Here is a 26,440-nt window from a genome sequence, read left to right as displayed (position 1 = left end):
GCCCAATTAAAGGCGCGGATGAAAATTCAGACATCAGACATCTTCTCCTAGTAAATGTTCTATTTTAACCATGCAAAGTTGACTTTACATCTCAATATTTTCTTAATCTTCTCCAAAATGTATATCATGAGGGTATTTTGTGTATTATTTTCTCCCGAACTAAAACTTAAAAGAAAAAAATGTATTCACATCCTCTAGAACACTTGCCTGTCAGGATAAGGATTCTGAAAAGAAATCCATGCATATCTGGTTTCAGGGGCTCCATGTCAAGCCTTCAGTCCAGTACCAGTGGCTTCTCCTCCCTCAGTATTGGAACATCACAGAGCGGCCAGTCTATGCGGAAACACTGATTAGCAGGACACCAGTCTACTAACTGTTCTTGACAGAATCTTACCTCTAGTCCAAAGGTCACAGAATCAAAACCATTTGTGTCATTGTAGCTACTTTATGGCATTAATGAGTACGTTCAAGGAAATTAAGCAATTTAAAATAAACATTGGCTGCTTTGTAGATTGTAATTGCAACATGTTACAGTGTAGTTTGTATGCAAATGAAATAGACAGAACAAATGTATATGCAGTAAGCAATTGTTGTTGTTACTCAAAAAATGAGAATTATATATAAACAAATTATGCTTTTCATTTATACCTAAGAAGAATGGCAAATAAAATATGGGTCGCTAAACACTTAACTATTTCAAGTTATGCTTACTACAATAAGTTAAATACTCCATACTTTTTTTTACATGCGATACTACATTAACTAAACATCACACCACTAAATTTTCTTCAAGTTAGTTAATTTTGTGCACTATCTGTTTTGAGAAATGCATTTAATAAAAGTGGTATTAACCAGTTTGATCCAGTAACTAATACGATCTCACAAAAAAACAACTGATATGTTTACTTTTGTGTGCCATTGTTTATTATTAAACAGAAACAAATGCATAAAAAATAACATTTTCTATTAACTGGTGTTTGAAATTAAAATAATAACTGATCAGATACTGACATTTTTATTTCAACTCTTAATTTATATAATTGACGAAGAAATGGTATTTTTGTGAGATTTTGTTGTAACATGAACTCTATTTCTATTACTACAGTCGAGCTTTATTCAAACTTGTTGATTCTTTTTAGTATACATTGATAATCATCGGATAAAAGTTGTAATCAAGATATCTGAGAAACATTGAGTGTTGTTGTGCCATGTATACCTCATTCATTGTCACACTAATGCTAACACCCCATCCACAACCATCACACTTCAACACCCCAACCCATTTGATGAAGTTTTATGTCTCGTCCTAGCAACCTTTTACAAAGTTACTCATTATAGGGTATAGGGTACTCATGTTTAAATAGCTCTGTCAGAAATGAATGCTTATTGGTGTACATGCATATATACTTATTATAATCCATGTTATTTACAGCATCTAAAGAACTAAAGAGTTTCTTTTATGTGATTTATGCATTCTCAAATATCTTGTTTTGTTTATCATTGCAATCCAAAAATGTAACGATAATATAAACTGTGGTTAATATCAGCTTGAACTTTAAAATAAATGGCAGTAAAGACAAAAACTATGTTGAGATACTATTTTAGGTATTTAATTTCCAGCCAGTTTTTTGTGGAACTTAGATACACAATTATATTTATGCATTAAACAGCATCTTATGTTCTTTGTGAAGTTGTTATTTTATACTTATATGCCTACAGAATGTTACAAAAAGTTTATGTATCTTATGATAATTCAAGAGCTTTATTGAAAGAAGGGTATTTGAAGTGTGCTTGTTCATGATACACGTATTTTTTTTTGTCCATGATAAAGATACAGGGAATCTTTGTGTTGCTTTGTGTTAAAGTGTGTGCAAAGTTTGTGCTAAATTGTTATATTATCAAAGATAAAACTTTCTTTAGAAAAATCGAATAGACATTTGAAAGATAAAACTCTTCTGAAATGTTAAGTTTATTGTAAACACATTTGTATTGTTGATTGATCTTGTTGATCATTGACCTAAGCTGTAAACATTTAAGTTTCCTGATAGTTTATCTTTGGAAAGAACATACAATAACATTTTGTGAATGATTTTAAATTTTATTTTTTATATATGATTTTAAAAGTTCTGAAAGATTGAACATATTGTAAATAGGTGAAACATTGAGAGTCTTGTGAGGTATATGTAGTCGTCATTTGTGATACCCTCCACTAGGATTCTTGTTAAATAGTGTGATCATTGAAGCAGAACATTAATATCAAATATTAAGAGGATGAATGATCTTGAGAAAGATAAGTAATTTTCCTACTGCACATCAGAGATGCAGTGCTGATTTCACTGCTTCAGACATACAATGAGCCAGTATTTTTTACATGTATAGTTTAGCATGTTTTTTTTTTAATTCATATGTTGTAAATGCGAAAAGCAATTTTCCTTTTGCATGTTTTCACTCCTTTGGCCATTTAGCGGATTATAAACAGAACTTCTTGTATTTTAACAAATTACTTGACACATTTCTTTTGTATACAATGTTCTACTCTTAGGTATATATACCAACTGCATATATGTTTGTGTTATTTTACTGTGGCGCTGTTCTGATATTAATTCATGCCATAAGTGTTGCAAGCTGCACATTCATATGTACCACTATTTTTACACTGAAAATGCTTTAACATGAAGCATGACCATTAATTTATCAAATTTATGCCTAAATAAAAAAAATATGCTAAGTCTGCCACATTGCTCTGTGTAATGTTTACTCGGTAAAAGTTGCATCAAACTGATATTTGCATTAAATGTGTTTTTTTCTGCTACACTATGGTTTAATTACCTGATTCCATGCAAGTAGCTATTGATATTTTAATGTTTTGACAGACAAATCATAAGTTCATGTGATATTGCTTTGCTAACGGAAATTGGCATTAAATGTTGATATGTAATTCCATACAAAAAGTAGCCCAGAATCCATGGATGTCGATTTATTTTGCTAATAACATTCATATACTCTTTAAATGTTAATTTTCTTTTTAAGGCATGCTTTGCTTACATCATTTAAAATAAACCTAGCTAAATGCAACCATGTAAAAAATGTTTGTGTAAAGTAAACATTCAACCAACCAGGTAATCTACAAAAAAATTTAGTAATTGATCTAGTAAATTTGTTACGGAAAATAATCTTGTTCAAAATTATATATTGTTTTAGCCATAACATCTGGAATACATTATTGCTTAATTTTTGTGCAATGACACACCTATTTATTGTAGATGTAAAGGGGGCAATATTTTGCAAACATTAAATTGGTAAACGGTACAAGTAACCATAAGCCGTACTTGGTTTACCATGAATCATTACAGCCTAACAAGTTATGCTGCGATGTTTTTGGATCACATATCGAGCAGTGTGATATAGTTGGATAAGTGTAGGTTTTCCTGCATACTCTTGATAGTTCACTGAATGAGAATTTTCATGTATTGTGATGTTGAACATGTGTATAACCTAGTCGTTTGGAACCAAATAGTTGATGTTTTTAGTTATCATAGTCAGACTGGAATTTGATAGCCCAGCACTCGTCTTCCATACGTTTATTCTATAACTTCAATGTATTTGAATGGTTTTCCTGTTCTTTATTAAGAGCACAAATACATTTATGAGGGCAATATATGATCATCACACATATTTTGATGAATGCAAATAAGTATTGGACTTATTTTGTAAAATGATTTTTTCTTTTTTTGAATTCTGTTGCGTTTGTTGGGATTTTAATGATTGATGTATGAATGCTCCAACTTATGTAATGATTATTTTACTGATGTTATGTGAATGATCCAACTGATGTGTGAATGACCTAAGCCATGTAATGATTATTTTGATGATGTTTTAGTTTTATACATGGAATTTTATCCCATTTTAGACACGTGTACAGGTGTGCTAAAATTATCATATTTTTAAAGATACATTATTTAATTGCTGAGATATTGTTGATCATTTTACCAGTTCTCTGAATTCCTGTCTTACATTAATATCAAAGGCAGTTGAGGATTATATATAGGAGTAAATATTGCTCTCCGAGGATGTCCGCCAAGGCCGCAGTGGGCATTTACATGTATGTACTTAAACCGAAAAATATGCCAATGATATTAATTATATTATAAATTAGTAATATAATTATACCAAACAGACATAGTGCTCATCAACATCTATTAACATATTATCACAATCTTTTTTTTCCAAATACTTGTGATTACCTGTTGATATCTTTTTATGCGTGTCTCATGTGCTTGTCAAGTATAACACACCTTGTCATTTTAACAAGTTATTGTTGAACCAATAAAGGAACCTAACCATTATTGATTCTCTGTTGTAGCTCTCTTTAGATTGTAGTTTAAGGTTTACGTAATTTTAATGTAAGTGATCAAGCTCTATAAAAACATTCTTTACTCTAACCTCTCTATGCAAACTTATTAGCACCGACGGCATCAGCAACTTTAAAGATGTAACCATTTGACAAAGATATTAAAAAGTGAACGCAACATTCATAAAAACTAGAGCTTTGTAAAGACTAGTAACCTTGCACCTCTTGTCACTGGCAATACATCAAGTGCACATAACTCGAGAATAAGTGGATAACTGCATGGGAAATTTGTCTTGCACATCTGTACTTTATGGTGATAACACATTTGAAGTAAATCGCTTTAAAAATATAGCAGAAGTTCAATCAACAAGCAAATTCATAGAATTTTTATCACCCGCAAAATAAATTTTGTTTATGGATGGGTGTAGAACTAAAAGAAAAGGTATAAGTATAGGGTTGTGCGATTTGTCAATTATTTTGTTAAACTCATTTGTACCTGTGATGGGTTTGCAGACAATAAAATGCAGAATCCCTTGACGCAGAGTAAAGGAATGACTAAATAATTAACATGATGGCCCTAAATCGCTCACCTGATTAACCAAATACAATCCCAACCCAGTTTTCATCAAGATAAACATTCTGACCAAATTTCATGAAGATTGGATGAAAACTGTGACCTCTATTGTCTACACAAGGTTTTTCTATGATTTGACCCAGTTTTTTACCCCAGGTGACCCAAATACAATCCCAACCCAGATTTCATCAAGACAAACATTCTGGCCAAATTTCATGAAGATTGGATGAAAACTGTGACCTCTATTGTCTACACAAGGTTTTTCTATTATTTGACCTAGTGACCTAGTTTTTGACCCAAGATGACCCAAATACAATCCCAACCCAGATTTCATCAAGATAAACATTCTGACCAAATTTCATAAAGATTGGATGAAAACTGCGACCTCTATTGTCTATACAAGGTAAGGTTTTTCTATTATTTCACCTAGTGACCTAGTTTTTGACCTAGTGACCTAGTTTTTGACCCCAGATGACCCAAATACAATCCCAACCCAGATTTCATCAAGATAAACATTCTGACATTTTCATAAAGATTGGATGAAAACTGTGACCTCTACTGTCAACACAAATTGTTGACGGTTTTTCTATTATTTGACCTAGTGACCTAGTTTTTGACCTCAGATGACCCAAATACAATCCCAACCCAGATTTCATCAAGATAAACATTCTGACCAAATTTCATAAAGATTGTATGAAAACTGCGACCTCTATTGTCTACACAAGGTTTTTCTATTATTTGACCTAGTTTTCGACCTAGTTTTTGACCCCAGATGACCCAAATACAATCCCAACCCAGATTTCATCAAGATAAACATTCTGACCAAATTTCATAAAGATTGGATGAAAACTGTGGCCTCTACTGTCTACACAAACAAATTGTTGACTGACGCACACACGGACGCACACACAACGGACGCCGGACATCACACGGTTACATAAGCTCACCATGTCACTTCGTGACAGGTGAGCTAATCATTCATTAAATTTGTGACCTTTGACCTCAATGTGTGACCTTGACCTCAGCCCCTAGAATTATGGGTGTAGAATGTGAAGCACCCCCAGATGTTTGAGAACTATGGCAAGTTTAATGGCTCTGGCTCATGTATTAATGGAGATAAAGCTCTAAGCTTATATTAAAAAGCCTTTTTTTCAAGATACAAAGGGCCATGACCTTAGCTCCTAGGATTACAGGTGTTGAATGTGAAGCACCCCCAGATGACTGAAAACAACTATGGAAGTTTCATGGCTCTGGCTCATGTGTTAATGGAGATAAAGCTCTTAAGCTTATATTAAAAAGCATTTTTTCAAGATACAAAGGGCCATAACTCCACTATTAACAGATGGTGTACAATGCCATTTGGCGTGCATCATCCTCTTATCCATATATATAGTCCTAGCAAGTTTCAATGAAATCCGCTAAAGCACTTCCAAGATATGGCTCCGGACACATAAGAACTGATTTTTCAAGATACAAAGGGCCATTACTCTGTTATTAACAGATGGTGTACAATGCCATTTAGCATGCATCATCCTCTTATCCATATATATATACTCAACCCAAGTTTCAATGAAATCCGCCAAAGCACTTCCAAGATATTGCTCTGGACACAAAAGTGCCGGACGGACGGACAGAAAGATGTACAGACAATTCCAAAACAATATCCCTCCGTCCATGGCGGGGGATAACAAACTTAATACATAATGTATGGAAGATTTAAGGTCACATAACTCTGGAATAAGGAATCCATGCAAATGAAAATTGTATCTTGCACATTTCATGGCGACGACGGTTTCAATAATGAAGTCGTTTGCTCCAAAATCTTACAACATTTTATGTGGCAGCCATTTTCAACAAGTTGAGGGCACGACAAAACAATAATTTAACCCTGCACATTGACATTTCATGGTGGTTACATTTTTCAATTAAATTGCTTCAGAAATTTGAAAGTAGTTTGGTTCATACACATTTGCAGATAGTTGGATTGAGTGAACACATGTACTGTACATGTATTCCCTTGAAAACATCATTTGCAAGGGTATCAAAACAAATATATGGTTTGGCGATAAAAATGTTACATCATTCAAATCCATATTAGAGAGAATAGATTTATGCTTACTTTCTTAATAATGGAATTTAAACTTGTGATAATGGGAATTTTTTTACCGTTATTAGAATATATGAAAGGATCCTATCCAATGTCCAACCACTGTAAATTGTCAAAATCTTAAAAGTAGTCCTTTAACCTAAATACTATCCTATGCTAGTTCTTGTAACATTAAAGCTACGGTTCAATATATTCAAATAAGTCTTTAATTAAGATTATGAGATGGTTGTGTCCATATATTGCTGCATATGGCTTTTTATTACAAAAATAACACTGCCATTTAAACAGTATGTATACTGAGCTTACTAGACAGGTCACATTTCATCAACACTCGTTTATTTTCGTGAAGTTTAAATGTTCTCCGTTATAATTTCATCTTTTGTGGGTAAATACGTGTAGTGGTAAAATTGTTATATATGAAAGGCACACGAGGAATTCTATATGCATGCACAATATTGATTATTGGCTTTACGTGTAGTAAGTTTCTCTTTAAAGTATATTTCATAGCCAATAGTTTTAGTCCCACTGAAGGCGTGTTTCGAAAAATATTTGTTTGCATCATTTATATTTCTCTAAACAATTTCATCAATGTAACCTTTTGTTTAAATAAATATCTTCAAGGAGGGAAAGCACATTGTTCAAATATATTTCTTCATTTATGACGGAAATACCGGCAATATACCCATTATGCTTCGGCTTGTAAAATGTAACATTTCAACTTCAAAGCGGATACCATGCAGAACACAAACAGTTGCATTTTATTATTGTTTATTTGTAGAATTAACCATGCAATGCTTTATATTGTACATAGTTTGCATGATTGATACTAAAACAATGCTCGTGATGAATGAATAAGTGGATAGTGTATTGAAAGTTCACATGACTTACTGAAGAAAAAGTTGTGTTCAATTTGAAAGGTCATGGAACACATCCCAATATCATGTACATATTTTCCATTTTTGCAAGGTAAACATTTACTTTTTTAATGGTGATAAACATTTTGGTTTATTTTAAAGGGGCCTTTTCACAGATTTTTGCATGTATTGAAATTTGTCATTAAATGCCTTATATTGATAAATGTGAAAATTGTATCTAAAAAGCTCCAGTCAACAAGAGCTGTCACCATAGGATGACTTATGCCCCCTATAAACGCTTGATAGAAGTTGAGCATTTTTCGAAACCTAAACGCAGATTTCGAAACCTAAACACGGACCCCAAGTTCAAGGTCAAGGTCACAGGGGTCAAAATTTTTGTGCGTATGGAGAGGCCTTGTCCATATACACATGCATACCAAATATGAAGGTTATTTCTCAAGGGACATAGAAGTAATGAGCATTTTTCAAAACCTAAACGCAGATTTCGAAACCTAAACACGGACCCTAAGTTCAAGGTCAAGGTCACAGGGGTCAAAATTTGTGTGTGTGTGTGGAAAGGCCTTGTCCATGTACACATGCATACCAAATATGAAGGTTATATCTCAAGGGACATAGAAGTTATGAGCATTTTTCGAAACCTAAACACAGATTTCGAAACCTAAACGCGGACCCAAAGTTCAAGGTCAAGGGGTCAAAATTTGTGTGCATATGGAAAGGCCTTGTCCATATACACATGCATACCAAATATGAAGGTTATATCTAAAGGGACATAGAAGTTGTGAGCATTTTTCGAAACCTAAACGCAGATTTTGAAACCTAAATGCGGACCCTAAGTTCTAGGTCACAGGGGTAAAAATTTTTGTGCATATGGAAAGGCCTTGTCCATATACACATGCATACTAAATATGAAGGTTATGTCTCAAGGGACATAGAAGTTATGAGCATTTTTCGAAACCTAAACGCAAAGTGTGACGGAAAGACAGACGGACAGTCCGATCACTATATGCCCCCTTTTCTTCGAAAGGGGGCATAAAAACAAAAATACAATTAAAGAAAAAAAAGTAACTCTTAACTGGACTCGAACCACTGACCCCTGGAGTAAAAGTCTATCTCCTATACCACTAGGCCATTGGCGCTACTCAATGCCTGAGGAATTTTATATTATATATAGGCAGGCTGTCAAGTGACCTTTTTTCAAAAAGTAGGAAAAAATAGGAACTACTTTTGCAAGAAAAGTAGGAAAAAAGTAGGAAAAAGTAGGAAAAAGTAGGAACTTTTCCCTCAAAAGTAGGAATACATAATACTTATTTTTTAGACACAGGTCCAGGAAACATAGCTTGAAACAGAGCAGGAGTGCCATCACATGTTCTGTATGGATACCCACTTGAAGCTACCTTAAGGGCCCAGAAGATTTCAGCCTTTTGTACCTGTTCCGTGTGTGATGGATGTACTTGCATACAGATAGATTTATCCCCACAACCCTGAGAGCTGCTTGGCTTTTGGGCACTTCCAAACAAACGCTTTTGTGAATTATCATGCATGTATTTCATGTTTTCCTTGTGTTTTTATCCATCTGCATGACTTATAAGTTGATTAGCACCAGAATTACTACAAGATGGACTTCATTCAGACAGTACAATATCTTGCAAACTCATTGCCGGTATCTCTCTTGCACCATGATCCCAGTGTTTTTCAACTGTTGTCCAACTTCTCCATCCATGAAGGGTTAAACTTTGTTTTCCCACTAGGAATTTTAGCACTTATAGTGTATCTATGATAATTAAGTTTCAAGCAAAGCTACCCTGATAAAGAAGTATACATGTAATTAGATGCTGTTCATTTTGGTGTATCATCAAATAAGTGGTTAGAGGTCTTCTGTGTATCGATATAAAAATGGTTATTATATTGTGCATGTTATATCCTTAAGCAGAAGACCAAATTTATTTAGTGATACACCAACTTGTTGTACAAGATTAATACTAGTATATAAAGCAGTGTAAATGCTCTGCTACAGCTACATTGTGAAACCTTTAAATTGACAATAGGGTGCAGTTATAATGACTTAAGTTACATTCAAAATGACTGGTCATTGCAGAGCAGATTATGCAACTGGAGATAGGACCTTATCACCTGACATCTTTTATGACAGCATTGATTGGGCAATGAAACAGTTGCACTACATTGTTTATTCCAGTTTCAAATAATGGCTTTTACATTATTGATGACTTTGCGGGAGTGTAATAATGCCGTTTAATAATTTTAATACTTCGCTTCAAAGCGGGTATATACGATTTTTATATGTGCTGAATTGTAAAATATTGATACAAATATGTTATAATAACACACACTATGCAAGAAAAATGATACATTTAAGACGAATTTCATAAAATACAGCAAATACAAATTAGCGCCCCGAGCCGATTGTGACGAAGATAATTCGTAATTATTTTCCTACAATAACCGACGCATTCGTCTTTTTTGTAAGTGTTCATGTGTCGTATGAATCGATATCGTTGCAGAAATTTCAAATGAACCGTTAAACTAAATTTAGATTCACATCGTACATGCATGATATATATGCTGGCGAATTCGGCTGTACAGCCTTTTTCGATTTCAGAATTAACTATCTGGCTTATTTAGCATTTTTCGACACATGTTCTTCTTAACTTTTATTTTAGTTTATATTGAAATATATGTATAATAAGTTTTTTACACATTTTATATTTATTACTAAATATTTGACAAGATCGTATATACCCGCTTTAACACCTTGAAGTTACCTCACTAGCTATGGCATCATTAGACAAGAATTGTGTTTGTCCGAAACACAATGCCCACTATTGCGCAGCTTTGAAATAAAATTTCAATGTATCATTTGGCAGGTTTAGAAATTATCTCCCTATTAATATAAAGAAGTGAAACTCCAGCTGCTGGAGCAGTATTGAATTTTCATTAAAAACAATTAGTTGGTTCTTTATTTAAGGCAAGTGACCGATTGCCCAAACAGTACAAAACAGCACAATACAGCACAATACAAACCAACATAAACACAAAATATGAATAAAGCTGGGGTCAAGCTTATTACTTCCCTTGGATTGTATTTTTTAACTTTTGACCTTGAAGGATGACCTTCACCTTTCACCACTCAAAATGTGCAGCTTCATGAGATACACATGCATGTCAAATATCAAGTTGCTATCTTCAATATTGCAAAAGTTATGGCCCATATTAAAGTTTTCGGACGGACACACACACTCAGACAGACAGACAAATGGACTGACAGTACAACTGCAATATGCCACCCTACCGGGAGCATAAAAATGTATCAGGGCATTTAGGCTCTGTGCATTTATCTTTAATTACTAAACATGATGTACCTATGATATCAATAGAACATCATATCCGTTGTCATGTAATACAGAATTTATTACATTATATTTGTAAATGATGAAAACTCGGCAAAGCATCAGTTTTATCTTTTTTCCAATAACTTGTGTAATAAATTCCATATTACATAACCACTCATACAATACATGTATCTCTATATCTCTACATTCCAAACAGCAATATCATGTAAACATGCATAAGGTTTGGTCAAATTGTTGTAAATGGAAACAAAATAAAACTGGAATAAACAATGGGTTCCCTCAGCTCTTGCATCACTGGGAACTGTGTAAGGTAGTGAAGTCTGCAGTGTACAAATGCTAAGGAAGTAAACAAGGCACTATTGTTACTTAAAAAAAAACTTGTCAATAATTTTAAAAGTTACATAAGAAATAAATATTTATGCTCCTGAAGAGGTGCTAGCAGACAGTCAGCATGGGTTGTCAGGTCTCATCTAGATGAATGCACCTTAACAGGGATACAGTCATGCCATAGATTCATTCATCCTGCAAGTTTACTAAATAAACTCTTTAAAAAAAAATAATTCTCCATTGAAAATGAAAAAGTAGGAATAGTAGGAAGATTTGGTAAAAAAATAGGAAAAAGTAGGATCCTGATGAAAAAGTAGGAAATAGTAGGAAAAAGTAGGAAAAAGTATGACCGCTTGACAGCCTGTATAGGCAATTTTCGTGGTATCACAAAATGTAATGACAACAAAAAAAACTCCAAATTATAAAATCGTTTCGCGTTGCAACACTTTATAATTTTCAGGTTTTTAAATCGTCAAAAAATGCATATTATGGATATTTTAGAGCATGGTAAATGTTCAGTATTACTGTTTCCTCATAAATATCATAACTAAATCGAAAATTTGCGAATCTGAAACAACTTTTTTTAATTTTGTCAATTTACCCAAACGTGAAAAGGCCCCTTTAAGAGTCCTTTCAGGAAACGGATATTAAGAGAAAAAATATTTTACATGATCTGTATTGTGAATATTTATTTACCCAATACTTTTTAAACCAGTCTTAGTTCCCGCAAATAAATCACTCAGCTACTTCTACAAAAGATAAGAATAAACAATTGTTCTTTATCAATCTATTTGTATTGGAAAAAATGACAACATATACCAGTATATGTATGAAAAGCAAATTGGTTGGCGATGTCATGATTGGTGAAAACACATGAATTTCATATCATCTGTTGCAAAATCTATTATTACATGAAAATAATTCATAGTTTCATCTGCTTTAGACACACAACAGTAATAAAATGAGATTAAACAGAAGTCTGTTATGAACAATAATTAGTTTCAAATACAAACTCAAAAATATAAATGTAAAAACATAAGACAAAAACAAATTTACATGCTAAAATTGATTTAAAAGATAATGATAACAAAAAATGATTTGACAACAACACATGATGGTTTGAGAGAGGTCTACCAGCGCTTGGACCCTCTACCTCCCCGACCTTGGAACCCCCAGTTGCCACCGCCACCACGACCACCACCTGAAATGACAGCACATAGGTCAAGTAAGCACAAACTATGAATACTGAACATTTAGTCTGTGTATTGATCTGTTTAACATTCAACAGCCTATTTATATATTTATATTTTTATATATAGTATATGTGTTGCTAATAACACATGTATGCTCAAAATAGATGTGTATCGTTACTTACTATTCCTTTTACACACAGATAAACCAATATTGAACGTAAATTATCTGTAAGCGTTTCCCATTTTCAAAATCGCAATTGGCAATCAAATTTTTAAGCTGGTGATCAAATCAAAGTGTGAAAAGAAACTGGTGAGGCTTACAGGTGGAGTAACAACATTCTTGATTTAGTAGCGCTGTGTTTTCTTTTGTCGACCTTCAATTAAAATCATTTCAACAATTTACATTCATTTTTGTTTCATTTCTTTATTTTCTCTCCAGACCTATGAAAATAAATCCAGTCAGGTCAGATTTTTCTTGTGAGAGTATTGTGCGTTATTACGCATAAGTTTCCCTCAACTACTTAACCAAATACCATATGTCACATAAAGAAATTATTTCAATCATAGATTAAAATTAAGAGGTTAAACGTGAAATGTGGATAATTTGTAGTTTTGAAGACAAATAACGGCCCTTATATGTTACTTAAACAACTTTCAAATAAACAAAACTATTGTCAAGCAATATAAGTCCCCTACCGGCTCCACCATTGTCAGAAATTCCACCATTTTCAGATTTTTTTTAACGGTATACATATTTGTTGCCATAGCAACCAGAATTTTTGATGTAGAAACAAAATGAAATGACGTGCATAATGTCCATATTGCCATCTATCCATATTTCAAGTTTTATGAAAAAATATTAAGAACTTTTAAAGTAATCGCAGGATCCAGAAAACCACCATTTCAGCAGTAATTCTAGTCTATTTGTTGCCATAGCAACCAGAATTTTTGACGTAGGAACGAAATGAAATGACGTGCATAATGTCCATATTGACTTCTATCCATGTTTCTAGTTTCATGAAAAAATATTAAGAACTTTTTAAGTTATCGCAGGATCCAGAAAAGTGTGACAGACAGGCACTGACTGACGACTGACAGACGGAGTGCAAACCATAAGTCCCCTCAGGTAAAACCGGTAGGGGACTAATAAAACAAGTATTTGTGGTATATGTTGTATTCACAAAAGGGTTTTCTTCTCTTCTTTATTTGAACTTTCTTTCAGGAATATGTGTCATGTGTTTGAAATATTATCAAAACGTCAATCTGATAACATATCCCTTTAGAGACAATCATTGACATGTCACAACAGATGGTGACAAATTCATGAGGCGGTATATGTACATGGGCTCGGAGGGCATACTATTGTCAGTCCTTATGTCCTTAAATTTCATAAGAGACGTACAAATACGTCCCTACATGCATTTACACTGTGTTAATAATTACGCAGGTGTTAAATAGCGTAAGTAATAATTAATGTTGTAAATTTACAAACATGTTTTCATTCAAATAAGATAGTTGTGCTAATGCACACAGCGAACTTAAAGAGATATGCATAGAAAATTTCAGCCTCAAACAATTTTGCATCAGATGTAATTCTTTTGGTTACATTTTACGAATTTGACTCCACAAAGTCAACTTGCATTAACCTTAAGCTTTTTAAAGAACATTATTTGAATTCTACAACACTGTTGATAAAAAAAATTGGGTAAAAAGGCGCTGTTTGTCAAAGATCAATATCAGATTGTTAAATTGCAGGCTTATAGGCTCCTTTGAATGACAGCTGGCAAATAATGGCTGTTCAGTTAGCAAAGTGGTTGAATATTTGTTTTGTCTTTTGTTTATGTTCTTTAAACAACTATTTACCTTTCAAAGTATCAGTTTGGCAACACTATCTCAATAATGGAAGACTCTTATCTTATAAATGGGCCCTTGGTATTTTAAGCTGTGTAGCAATTGAGCTGCACTTTGAGAAAATGGTCTTAAATGCATGTGTTTAATGAGTCTTCCAAGATTAGCCTGTGCAGTTTGCACAGGCTAACTTGGGATAACACTTTTTACCTTAACTGGTTTTTCTTAAGAAGAGACTTCCTTTAAACAAAAAACAACAACAATGCCCCCTGCTGCGCTTGAAGCCGCACAGCAGCTGTTTTAAAAAATTGTCAAGTCCAAGGCCCATAACTTTGCCAAAAATCAATGGACCAGATCATAAATCACATGTCATCTGTAAGTCATGCAGGTTGATTCAAACATCACAAAGGAACTGAATATCTTAAAGTGTTTCGTAAAAAATCTCCGGAATCAAGTTCTTATAGAAAAAATATTCAAGTCTTAGACCCATAACTTTCCCAAAAATAAATGGACTCGAAAAAAACTCACAATTCATCTGTAACTCATGTAGGTAGACTCGCACACCAAAATATCAAGTCAATATCTTAAAGCGTTTAGAAAAAAGTTTGGAAAATAGAATGCCGGATGGACAGACAGACAGTCCAACTTCTATATGCCACCCTATCGGGGGCATAAAAAAAACACATAAAAGGGGAAAGTGTCATCCCTCATTAACCTGTTCGAACCTAATCTGGGACAACACTTTACGCACAAGCATAAAGCCCAGTTTTCCTAGAACGGGGATCCATTAAGACTTCAAGAACTGAAAGTGCTACTCACCACCCCATCCTCCTCCTCCTCCTCCACGACCCCATCCTCCGCCTCCTCCTCGACTGAACCCTCCTCCTCCTCTCCCCCCACCACCCCGGCCCCCTCTGCCACCACCATATCCACCCCCTCCATAACCACCACCACCACCCCATCCACCACGAGGGCTGAACCCACCCCTGCCACCACGACCACCACCACCGCCGCCTCCAAAACCACCACCACCCATGAATCCTGAAAAGAATAGTTAAGTTTTATTAGTCACAAGAACACAAGTATAATTTAGAATAAAATTAATTTATATGAACAAAATTAAAACAGAAAATCATTTTCTTGACAATGGTAATTATTTGCTGAGAAGTCAAACTAAACAAGTATAAGTTATAAGATAACTTGTTCTGATCACACGATAAATAAACAAGGGACAAAATTGTCACAAAACCAGGTTTCAATATGAAAAAAGTCTGATAAATGGAGACAACTCAAACTGAACTGATTATTCATAGTTACCCCCCTTCTTTAAAAATAAATATATTTTTAATCGTGACAACCTTGACCTTGAAGATATTGACATAATTCTTCCATCCAACACACCGTCCAATGATGGTGAACAACTGTGCCAAATAATTTTAAAATCTCAAAATGAATGACATAGTAATGGCCGGGACAAGCCCATTTATGGCCATTTTTGACCTTTCAACTCAAAGTGTGACCTTGACCTTGGAGATATCGACGTAATTCTTTTGCGCGACACACCGTCTCATGATGGTGAACGAATGTGTCAAATGATTTTAAAATCTCACAATGAACGACAAAGTTATGGCCTGGACAAGCTTGTTCTGCCCGCCCGCCCGCCAGCCCGCCGACATTCGACAATCTAATAACCAGTTTTTTCCTTCGGAAAACCTGATTAAAAATACTTAAGCTTATAAATGTATGTCAAATAAATCTTTTCAAAAAGCTTTTTTGATAAAATTAAAAACCTTTTATCATTATTTACAATTTAAGGAAAAATATCAAACCAGACTATTGCCAAGCAATAAAAGTCCCCTACCGGATCCACCATTGTCAGAAATTTCACCCTTGTCAGAATATTTTTTTTATTTGTTTCCATAGCAACCACAATTTTTGACGTAGGAACAAAATGAAATGACGTGCATAATGTCCATATTGCCATTTATCCATGTTGCAAGTTTCATGAAAAAATATTAAAAACTTTTAAAGTTATCGCAGAATCCAGAAGTGTGACGGACAGACGGACTGACGGACAGAGACAAAACCATAAGTCCTCTCCCGTGAAACCAGTAGGGGACTAATAACTACAATGTACATGCAATGTATAGAATATACATGATCCCACTAGTCACACGATACTGGTGACTTACCTGTGCGGCCCATACCGCCACCACCAGCATTACCTCCAGGTTTGTCGTTGGCAAAGGCAAGCTGCACCTCACGGCCCTGGATCTCCAGGCCATCCTTCTCAGCCTTAGCCTTCTCTGCATCCTCCACACTCTCGAACTCAACAAACCCAAACCTGTGTATATACAATAGCATGTATAGGAAACAAACCCAAACCTGTGTATATACAATAGCATGTATAGGTATGATCTGATCTATCTAGCCCCCCCCCTCCCTTCAAATCTCTAAAACTCAACAAACCCAAACCTGTGTATATAAAATAGCATGTATAGGTATGATCTGATTTCTCAGCTTCCTTCACATACAACAAAACCCATTTGAAACGCACTAATATCAACATAGCATAAACTCTTGTATATCACGTGAGACTGCCACCAATCATTTATTACTGGTAGTATTAATCAATTTTATGAACAAGAGGGCCTGAAAGGCCCAAAGTCGCTCACCTGAGATAACAAGATATTATTGGGACAAATAATCTAGAGTGTTAACAAGGTTTAGCCATTTAAGGAAAAATGCCCCGCCCCCTGGCAGCCATGTTTTTCAACCAACCGGCTTCATTTTTTAACACTCTAGAGTGTTAACAAGATTTTACTAAAGCCATATAAGGAAAAATGCCCCGACCCTTGAAGCCATTTTTTTCAAGCGAGCATAATTATTTTCGAACTCATCCAAGATATCATTGAGACCAATCTTTTGACCAAATTTCATGAAGATTGGACAATAAATGTGGCCTCTAGAGTGTTAACAAGGTTTTACTATAGCCATATATAGCCATATAAGGAAAAATGCCCCGCCCCTGGTGGCCATGTTTTTAAAGCAACCAAAACCATTTTCGAACTCATCCAAGATATCATTGAAACAAATCTTCTGACCAAGTTTCATGATGATCGGAAAATAAATGTGACCTCTAGAGTGTTAACAAGGTTTTACTATAGCCATATAAGGAAAATAGCCCCGCCCCTGTGGTGGCTGTGTTTTTCAACAAACCGGCATCATTTTTTAACTCGTCCAAGATATTATTGAGATGAATCTTCTGACCGAGTTTCATGAAGATCGGACTATAAATGTGGCTTCTAGAGTGTTAACAAGAGTTTACTATAGCCTTATATAGCCATATAAGGAAAAATGCCCCGCCCCTTGGCGGCCATGTTATTCAAGCAAACGTAACCATTTTCAAACTCATCCAAGATATCATTAAACAAATCTTCTGACCATATTTCATCAAGATTGGACAATAAATGTGGCCTCTAGAGTGTTAACAAGGTTTTACAATAGCCATATAAGGAAAAATGCCCCGCCCCTGGCGGCCATTTTTTTCAACCAACCGGCATCATTTTCGAATGCGTCCAAGATTTTATTGGGATGAATCTTCTGACTAAGTTTCATTAAGATTGGACAATAAATGTGGCCTCTAGAGTGTTAACAAGATTTTACTATAGCCATATAAGGAAAAATGCCCCGCCCCTTGGCAGCCATGTTTTTCAAGCAAAGGTTACCATTTTTGAACTCATCAAAGATATCAGTGGGACAAATCTTCTAAGCAAGTTTCATGAAGATCCAAAAATAAATGTGGCCTCAAGAGTGTTAACAAGAGTTTACTATAGCCATATAAGGAAAAATGCCCCGCCCCCTGGCGGCCATGTTTTTCAACCAACCTGCATCATTTTTGAACTCGTCCAAGATATTATTGAGATGAATCTTCTGACCAAGTTTCATGAAGATCAGACAATAAATGTGGCCTCTAGAGTGTTAACAAGATTTTACTATAGCCATATAAGGAACAAGGGACAAAATTGTCACAAAACCAGGTTTTCATTGTGAAAAAAAAATCTGATAAAGGGAGAAAACTCAAACTGAACTTTTAAAATGACCAAAAAAAATTAACCCCCTTTTTAATTTTTTTTTTTTTTTAAATCTATTTTTAGTCGTGGCGACCTTGACATTGGAGATATTGACGTGATTCTTTCGTGGGACACACCGTCCCATGATGGTGAACAAATGTGACAAATGATTTTAAAATCTCACAATGAATGACATAGTTATGGCCAGGACAAGCTCATTTATGGCCATTTTTGACCTTTGAACTCAGTGTGACCTTGACCTTGGAGATATCGACGTAAATATTTCGCGCGACACACCGTCCAATGATGGTGAACAAATGTGCCAAATGATTTTAAAATCTTACGATGAACGACATAGTTATGGCTCGGACAAGCTCATTTATGGCCATTTTTGACCTTTGAACTCAAAGTGTGACCTTGACCTTGGAGATATCGACGTAATTATTTCGCGCGACACACCGTCCAATGATGGTGAACAAATGTGCCAAATGATTTTAAAATCTGACAATGAACGACATAGTTATGGCCCGGACAAGCTTATTCCGCCAGCCCGCCAGCCCGCCCGCATTCGCCAATCTAATAACCAGTTTTTTCCTTCGGAAAACCTGGTTAAAAATGCCCCACCCCTTGGCAGCCATGTTTTTCAAGCAAACGTAATCATTTTCGAACTCATCCAAGATATCATTGAAACCAATCTTCTGACCAAATTTCATGAAGATTGGACAATAAATGTGGCCTCTACAGAGTGAACAAGGCAAATGTTGACGTCGCACAACGGACAACGCACGACGGACAACGCACGATGGACGATAGACAAAAGGCGATCACAAAAGCCTACCATGAGCACGTTGTGCTCAGGTGAGCTAAAAAAAAGCTGCTTATATAATTATGTCAGTGTCTGCTTTCAAAAATATTTGTTTTAACAAACAAATGCCAGCCCTTGATGCAGGACCATTTCTTTGACAGGGTCAAGGTCAGGTTAAAGGTTGGCCGATGGCATGGATTGGCCAAAATGTTAAGCAACAACATTGTATCCAAGAGTTGCAGCATGCTGTGTTGGTTCCATGTGTTAAGAATATGTACAGCTGGAAGGTTATTTTAGATGATAGGGTTGGATTGGGGATGGGCATAAGCAAAGTATCTCAGTATTCTAGCATTGACTTTATTCAAAGGGCAAAGCTGCTAGATGAAACAGTAAAATATGGTAAACCAAGAAATAATCGATTTCAATTGAAGTCTAAATAAGTTATGGTAGATGTGAAGTTTGAATATAAGGCTTCTAAGGGAAATGTGATCCCACAATAGTGTAAATGGTTAAATATCACAGAAAACCTACACCAGTGATTAAAAACAGTTGAAGCAAAAAATGTTGGTGCTTAACAAAATGGAACAAGAGCTGTCACCTTAGGATGACATATGCCCCCGAAAAACACTTTTTCGAAACCTAAAAGCATGTTTCGAAACTCAATGCGGACCCTTAGTTCAAGGTCAAGGGGGTCAAAATTTGTGTGCGTATGCGAAGGCCTTGTCCATATACACATGCATACCAAATATGAAGGTTACATCTGAAGCGAAATATAAGTGATGAGCATTTTTCGCAACCTAAACGCAAAGTGTGACGGACAGACAGACAGACAGACATGCGATCACTATATGCCCACCTTAGGCATAAAAATCTTCTTTAAACATAACAGACGGAAAGAAGGAAAGCAAGACAGAAACTGCTCATAAAACCTTCCAGCATCAAGATGACTGAGGACATAAAAATGGGTATGTCAAATAGACTAAAAATCAGTAAAACTTCAAAAACAATGTGTTGAGTAACCATCATATACCATATTTAACTGGTTTATTTTTTACACTCAACCATCACCTACCCTTTAGACTGCCCATATTCATTTGGTGGAATTCTACAGGCCTTGCTGCCTTCAAAGATTTCCTTCAACTCATCCTCTGTCACTTGGAAGGACAGATTTCTCACAAACAGCACTTTTGACGGACCTAAGAGGTAGATTGAAAGCTCTCATAAAATGTGCTGAAATCATACTTAAATTGTATTAATATCACCATCCACTATTTTAATTTGTAATCATTATCTTGTAATCATGTTTTTTAAAAATCCTTATAATTATAAAAGTTTTAAGACTTGAACACTGTCACCTCCATATTTAATGATAAATACCGATATCAATCGGCCACATTCACAATTAATTATACTGGAATAAAGAAAAATACAATAATGAAAATATCATCTACCTTACTGTGCTTTATCAGCATTCCCTTACCGAATTCCTTGTTCTTGGATCCCTGTGAATGCTGACTTTTCTCGTTGGTGTAGTCAAGGAAGATCTTCTCTCCCTTCAGCTCAGCTCCCTGCTTCTCCTTCATCATCTTCTCAGCTGCCTCGTCATTCTCAAACACCACATAGCCAAACCTGCATGGACAGGGAACAAATTAAACACCACAAAGCCAAACCTGCATGGAAAGGTAACCAATCAAACACCACATAGCCAAGCGTGAATGGACAGGGAACCTATCAAACACCACATTGCCAAACCTGCACGGACAGAGTACCTATCAAACACCACATAGCCAAACCTGCATGGACAGGGAACCTATCAAACACCACATTGCCAAACCTGCATGGACAGGGAACATATCAAACACCACATAACCAAACATGCATGGACACGGAACCAATCAAACATCAAAGGGCCAAACATGCATGGACAGGGTACCTATCAAAGATTCAAACACCACAAAGCCAAACCTGCATGGACAGGGAACCAATCAAACGCCACATAGCCAAACATGCATGGACACGGAACCAATCAAACATCAAATAGCCAAACATGTATGGACAGGGTACCTATCAAACACCACATCGCCAAACCTGCATGGACAGGGAACCAATTAAACACCGCATTGCCAAACCTGCATGGACAGGGAACCAATCAAACACCACATAGCCAAACATGCATGGACACGGAACCAATCAAATATCAAATAGCCAAACCTGCATGGACAGGGAACCTATCAAACACCACATAGCCAAACATGCATGGATAGGAAACCTATCAAACACCACAAATCAAAACCCGCATGGACGGGGAGCCAAATGAAACACCACATAGCCAAACCTGCATGGAAAGGGAAACTATCAAACACCACATAGCCATACCTGCATGGACAGGGGAAACTATCAAACACCACATAGCCATACCTGCATGGACAGGGGAACCTATCAAACACCACATAGCCCAACCTGCATTTACAGTGGAACAAATCAAACACCACTTAGCCACACCTGCATTGACCAATAAAACACCACATAGCCAAACCTGCATGGACAGGGGAGGGGGACAAATCAAACACTACATAGCCAAACCCGCATGTTTAGGGGAACAAATAAAAATCCACATAGCCAAACCTAAATGGACAGGGAATCAAACACCAAATAGCCAAACCTGCATGACAACATCTGATCTTGCATCCTCTTTTCTCAATTTTTTTGAAAAAAAAACAATGTTAAATTAGATGTAACACCTGTGTTGAAATCAGATTAATTTTTAACAAGAGCACCGCATAACGGGTGCCACGCTCGACTGCGGGTGCAGTTTTGATAAATGAAAGCTTGACATATTATTTTTTTATTTATTTTTATTATTTTTTAGGTCACAGTGACCTTGACCTTTGACTTAGCGACCCCAATATGGGTGTGGCATGTAGAACTCGTCAAGGTGCATCTACATATGAAGTTTCAAAGTTGTAGGTTGAAGCACTTTGATTTTAAAACCAATGTTCAAAACCCTTAACAAACCTTGACACGGACAGCGGACATGACAAGCTGGCTATGACAATACCTCGGGTTAAAAAAGACAATTTAGCTCCGAAGAGACTAAATATACAGGAAAAGAGGCTATGCATGGAACGGGGTCATACAAACTCAGAAGGCAGGGGTTTTTCTGCTATGTAAAAAAGGCCGTAAAATGAACCCGTTCCCAAAGCAAACTGACTCGATCCCAAACTAAAATAATAAAAAAAACAAGAGCACCGCCTTGCGGGTGCAGACCGCTCATCTATTTTCTTTTTAAAGGTGAAGGGACTCTCATTTTCAATCACAAAGGAGGGAGGAGTGGAGTGAAGAGGGGTGTATAGTGTGGGGTTGTGGACATTTATTACATTATCTTCCAAAAAAGCGAAAAAAAAAAAAAAAAAAAAAAAAAAATCGGGGGGGGGGTATAGTGTGAGGGTGTGGTGATAATTTGTGAGATGATCTTAAAAAAAAAAAAAAAAAAAAAAAAAAATCAAAAAAAAAATTTGGGGGGGGGGGGTGGGGGGGTGGGGTGGGGGTATAGTGTGAGGGTGTGGTGGTCATTTGTGAGATGATCTTATAAAAAAAAAAAAAAAAAAAAAAAAAATTAGGGGGGGGGGGGAGGGGGGGGAGGGGGGGGGGAGGGCACGGGGGATGGTTTGGGTGAAGTCTATTGTGGTATGTCAGGTAAGAGTAGTTTCATCAAAGTATCAATCAAATCTAATCATAAATAAAGAAGTTATGGCAATTTTAGCAAAATTTAATAATTTGACCTTGAGAGTCAAGGTCATTCAAAGGTCAAAGTAAAATTCAAGTTGCCAGGTACAGTAACCTCATGATAGCATGTAAGTATTTGAAGTTTGAAAGCAATAGCCTTGATACTTCGAGTGGATCGAAACACAAAATTTAACCATATATTAAAAGTTACTAAGTCAAAAAAGGGCCATAATTCCGTAACAATGACAACCAGAGTTATGCAACTTGTCCTTTTACTGTACCCTTATGATAGTTTGTGAGTGTTCCAAGTATGAAAGCAATATCTATGATACTTTAGGGGTAAAGTGACCAAAACATAAATCTTAACCAAATTTTCAATTTTCTAAGTATAAAGGGCCCATAATTCCGTCCAAATGCCAGTCAGAGTTACATAACTTTGCCTGCACCGTCCCCTTATGATAGTTCATAAATCTTGCAAGTATGAAAGCAATAGCTTTGATACTGTAGGAATAAAGTGGACCTAAACACAAAACTTAATCAAATTTTCAATTTTCTAAGTATAAAAAGGGCACATAATTCTGTCAAAATGCCAGTCAGAGTTACATTACTTTGCCTGCACAGTCCCCTTATGATAGTTAGTAAGTGTTGCAAGTATGAAAGCAATAGCTTTGATGCTTAAGGAATAAAATGGACCTAAACACAAAACTTAACCAAAATTGTCAATTTTCTAAGTATAAAAAGGGCACATAATTCTGTCAAAATGCATGCCAGAGTTATCTAACTTTGCCTGCCCAGTCCCCTCATGATAGTAAGTAAGTGTACCAAGTTTGAATGCAATAGCATTGATACTTACTGAGAAAAGTGGAACTAAACGCAAAACTTAACCAAAATTTGCAATTTTTTAAGTATAAAAAGGGCACATAATTCTGTCAAAATGCACGCCAGAGTTATCTAACTTTGCCTGCCTAGTCCCCTCATGATAGTAAGTAAGTGTACCAAGTTTGAATGCAATAGCATTGATACTTTCTGAGAAAAGTGGACCTAAACGCAAAACTAAACCGGACGCCGACGCCAACGCCAACGCCAACGCCAACGCCAACGCCGACGCCGACGCCAAGGTGATGACAATAGCTCATAATTTTTTTTCAAAAAATAGATGAGCTAATAATAAAAAAAATAAAGAAGTGTCTTATGACTTATGATAATGAGACTCTATATGTCAATTTTATTTTCTTAACAACCTACAAAATATGTAACCATAATTTATATGATTTTTATCCAAAATGGGCAGGAAAAGACCTGTTGTGACAATACTTGTTGATATAAAAAATCCCAATTTGGTCCTTTTTGTTGATAAAAAAATTCCCTAATTTGTCACTTATTGATTAAAAAAATCCCAATTTGACCAGACTCCTTTTTCCAAAATGGCTGGTAAAAAACCTGGAAGGAAGCATGTTTGTATATTTAAGCATTTGTACCAGAGAAACAGATGTTGTATGAAAGAAAATATAATGGTTGATCCTTAAATAATGTTGCCCACTTACCCCTTGCTGGTTCCATTGTATTTCTTGGGTAGGCGGATCTCTGTAATGGTTTCCCCCTCAAAGAATGCTCTGATTTCCTCTTCAGTAATGTCCTCCACAAGGTTCTTCACAAACAGGGTCTTGGAGTCACCTGAACATGTGCAGAACATAACTGATAAAACCACATTACTTATGATTATTATTTCAACTGGTACGTAATGTTCATGCAATAAATCAAAACAAATTATGTATTTAATACTACCCCCAATAAAATAATCAGGAGTTCTTAACAAGAGCTGTCAGAAGACAGCGCGCTCGCCTATTTGATTGCTTGACAGTATAACGTAAGCCATCATGGAGAAATTGTTCATATTCAATAAGGTCAAGGTAATATAGTCATATTCAAAGTGGAAGAGGACCATAATTGAAACATATTGATCCCTTATGTTTTTAAGAAGTTGTACTTCATAGACGATTCTGAGTTCAGGTATATTTTCCACAATCTATAGAACATTTGTAAAGACATAAAACAAAGTAATATGATTTTATTTAAAATTTGATAGCAATAGCTTGGGTGGGATGGTCCTTCAAAAATGAAATAAATAAATATATACATGTATATATATATATATATATATATATATATATATATATAAATAGTTGAGCTAAAAAATGTCTCCGTTCATCATGTAATTTTGTACCTCAAGACCATATGACATATTTTTAAAGCATAAGAAAGTGATGTAGTATTACCTCCTGTAACTTGTTTTTCCTGTGGCTCATTGCCAGCCTTGGGTTTTGATAGATCAATCCTGACTGGTTCCCCGTTCAATTCCTTGCCGCTGAGTTCAAGAGCTTTATCCAGATCTTCAGGCTTCACATCCACATATCCAAATCTGCAACAGTCGGCACAGCCCTTAGCACGATGATAGATCTAAGGGAACTATGAATTATGAGCATGTCCTTTTTGCAGTGTTTAGAACATGGTAAATTATACTCCACAGCTTAATCAAATCAAATTAACACTAGACCACAGTACACATGATGTGACTTTCTACAAGGTTAACCCTGGTAAGTATCTGGACAGGTTTTGCAGACTTTCCTTGCCAACAAAGTGCATCTTCATATCCAGCATATCCCTATAAAGAGCAGGTGATGTGTTCGGAAATATTTGTTGGATATGATTGCTGAATTTTTAAGTCTAAGATACAATAGATACATAAATTTGCATTTTTAACCCATATTGTGAAAGTTCATACTTGTTTTCAGGATTTACCAGTTTCTCTCCCCTATGCATAAAATGGTGTGTATTTGATGGCTAATATTGCACAAAACCATATCTTCTCAAATAAGACAGTCGCATTATGTTGTATAGGCTTATCTTTTATCATTAATCTTAATGACCAAACTTAAATGGATATACCATACATCATATCCAATGGATAAATATTCCTTGAAATAAACACATGCATGCTTTGTTTTCAAGCAAGAATTTTAAATATAGACATTTAATAGAATATTTTTACATAAAACAGCAATTACTATATTAGTCAATGACACAGAATAAAACATTATAATTGTATATCAGTTTAACAATACATTTTCTAAAGTACAACAAATAATTGTGATAAACCCCATAAGATTTTAAAGCTCATGGTTTCATGGACAAA

The 26,440-nt window shown here is 35.4% G+C and overlaps 2 protein-coding genes across 5 annotated transcripts in view; one reads left to right on the top strand and one right to left on the bottom strand.

Moving 5' to 3' along the window:
* Positions 1-4,346, top strand: part of LOC127868593 (SEC14-like protein 5) — a 38,291-nt gene extending 33,945 nt beyond the window's left edge. For all 3 annotated transcript variants that reach the window (XM_052410463.1, XM_052410462.1, XM_052410464.1), the window contains one exon: positions 257-4,346. In XM_052410463.1, the coding sequence (XP_052266423.1) occupies positions 257-350 (94 nt within the window). In that variant the 3' untranslated portion in view covers positions 351-4,346. The remainder of the gene's footprint in view (positions 1-256) is intronic.
* An 8,028-nt stretch (positions 4,347-12,374) lies between these two features.
* Positions 12,375-26,440, bottom strand: part of LOC127868596 (nucleolin-like) — a 30,989-nt gene continuing 16,923 nt past the window's right edge. For both annotated transcript variants that reach the window (XM_052410471.1, XM_052410472.1), the window contains 8 exons: positions 25,524-25,666; positions 24,792-24,921; positions 21,002-21,150; positions 20,594-20,717; positions 16,869-16,987; positions 15,598-15,684; positions 13,117-13,169; positions 12,375-12,803 (listed from right to left, as the gene is read on the bottom strand). In XM_052410471.1, coding sequence (XP_052266431.1) covers positions 13,141-13,169; positions 15,598-15,684; positions 16,869-16,987; positions 20,594-20,717; positions 21,002-21,150; positions 24,792-24,921; positions 25,524-25,666 — 781 coding nt within the window. In that variant the 3' untranslated portion in view covers positions 12,375-12,803; positions 13,117-13,140. The remainder of the gene's footprint in view (positions 12,804-13,116; positions 13,170-15,597; positions 15,685-16,868; positions 16,988-20,593; positions 20,718-21,001; positions 21,151-24,791; positions 24,922-25,523; positions 25,667-26,440) is intronic.

Source organism: Dreissena polymorpha, chromosome 2, assembly GCF_020536995.1.
Source record: "Dreissena polymorpha isolate Duluth1 chromosome 2, UMN_Dpol_1.0, whole genome shotgun sequence".
NCBI lineage: Eukaryota > Metazoa > Mollusca > Bivalvia > Myida > Dreissenidae > Dreissena > Dreissena polymorpha.
The sequence above is the reverse complement of the archived record's forward strand: the minus strand, read 5'-3'. Positions and strand labels throughout refer to the sequence as shown.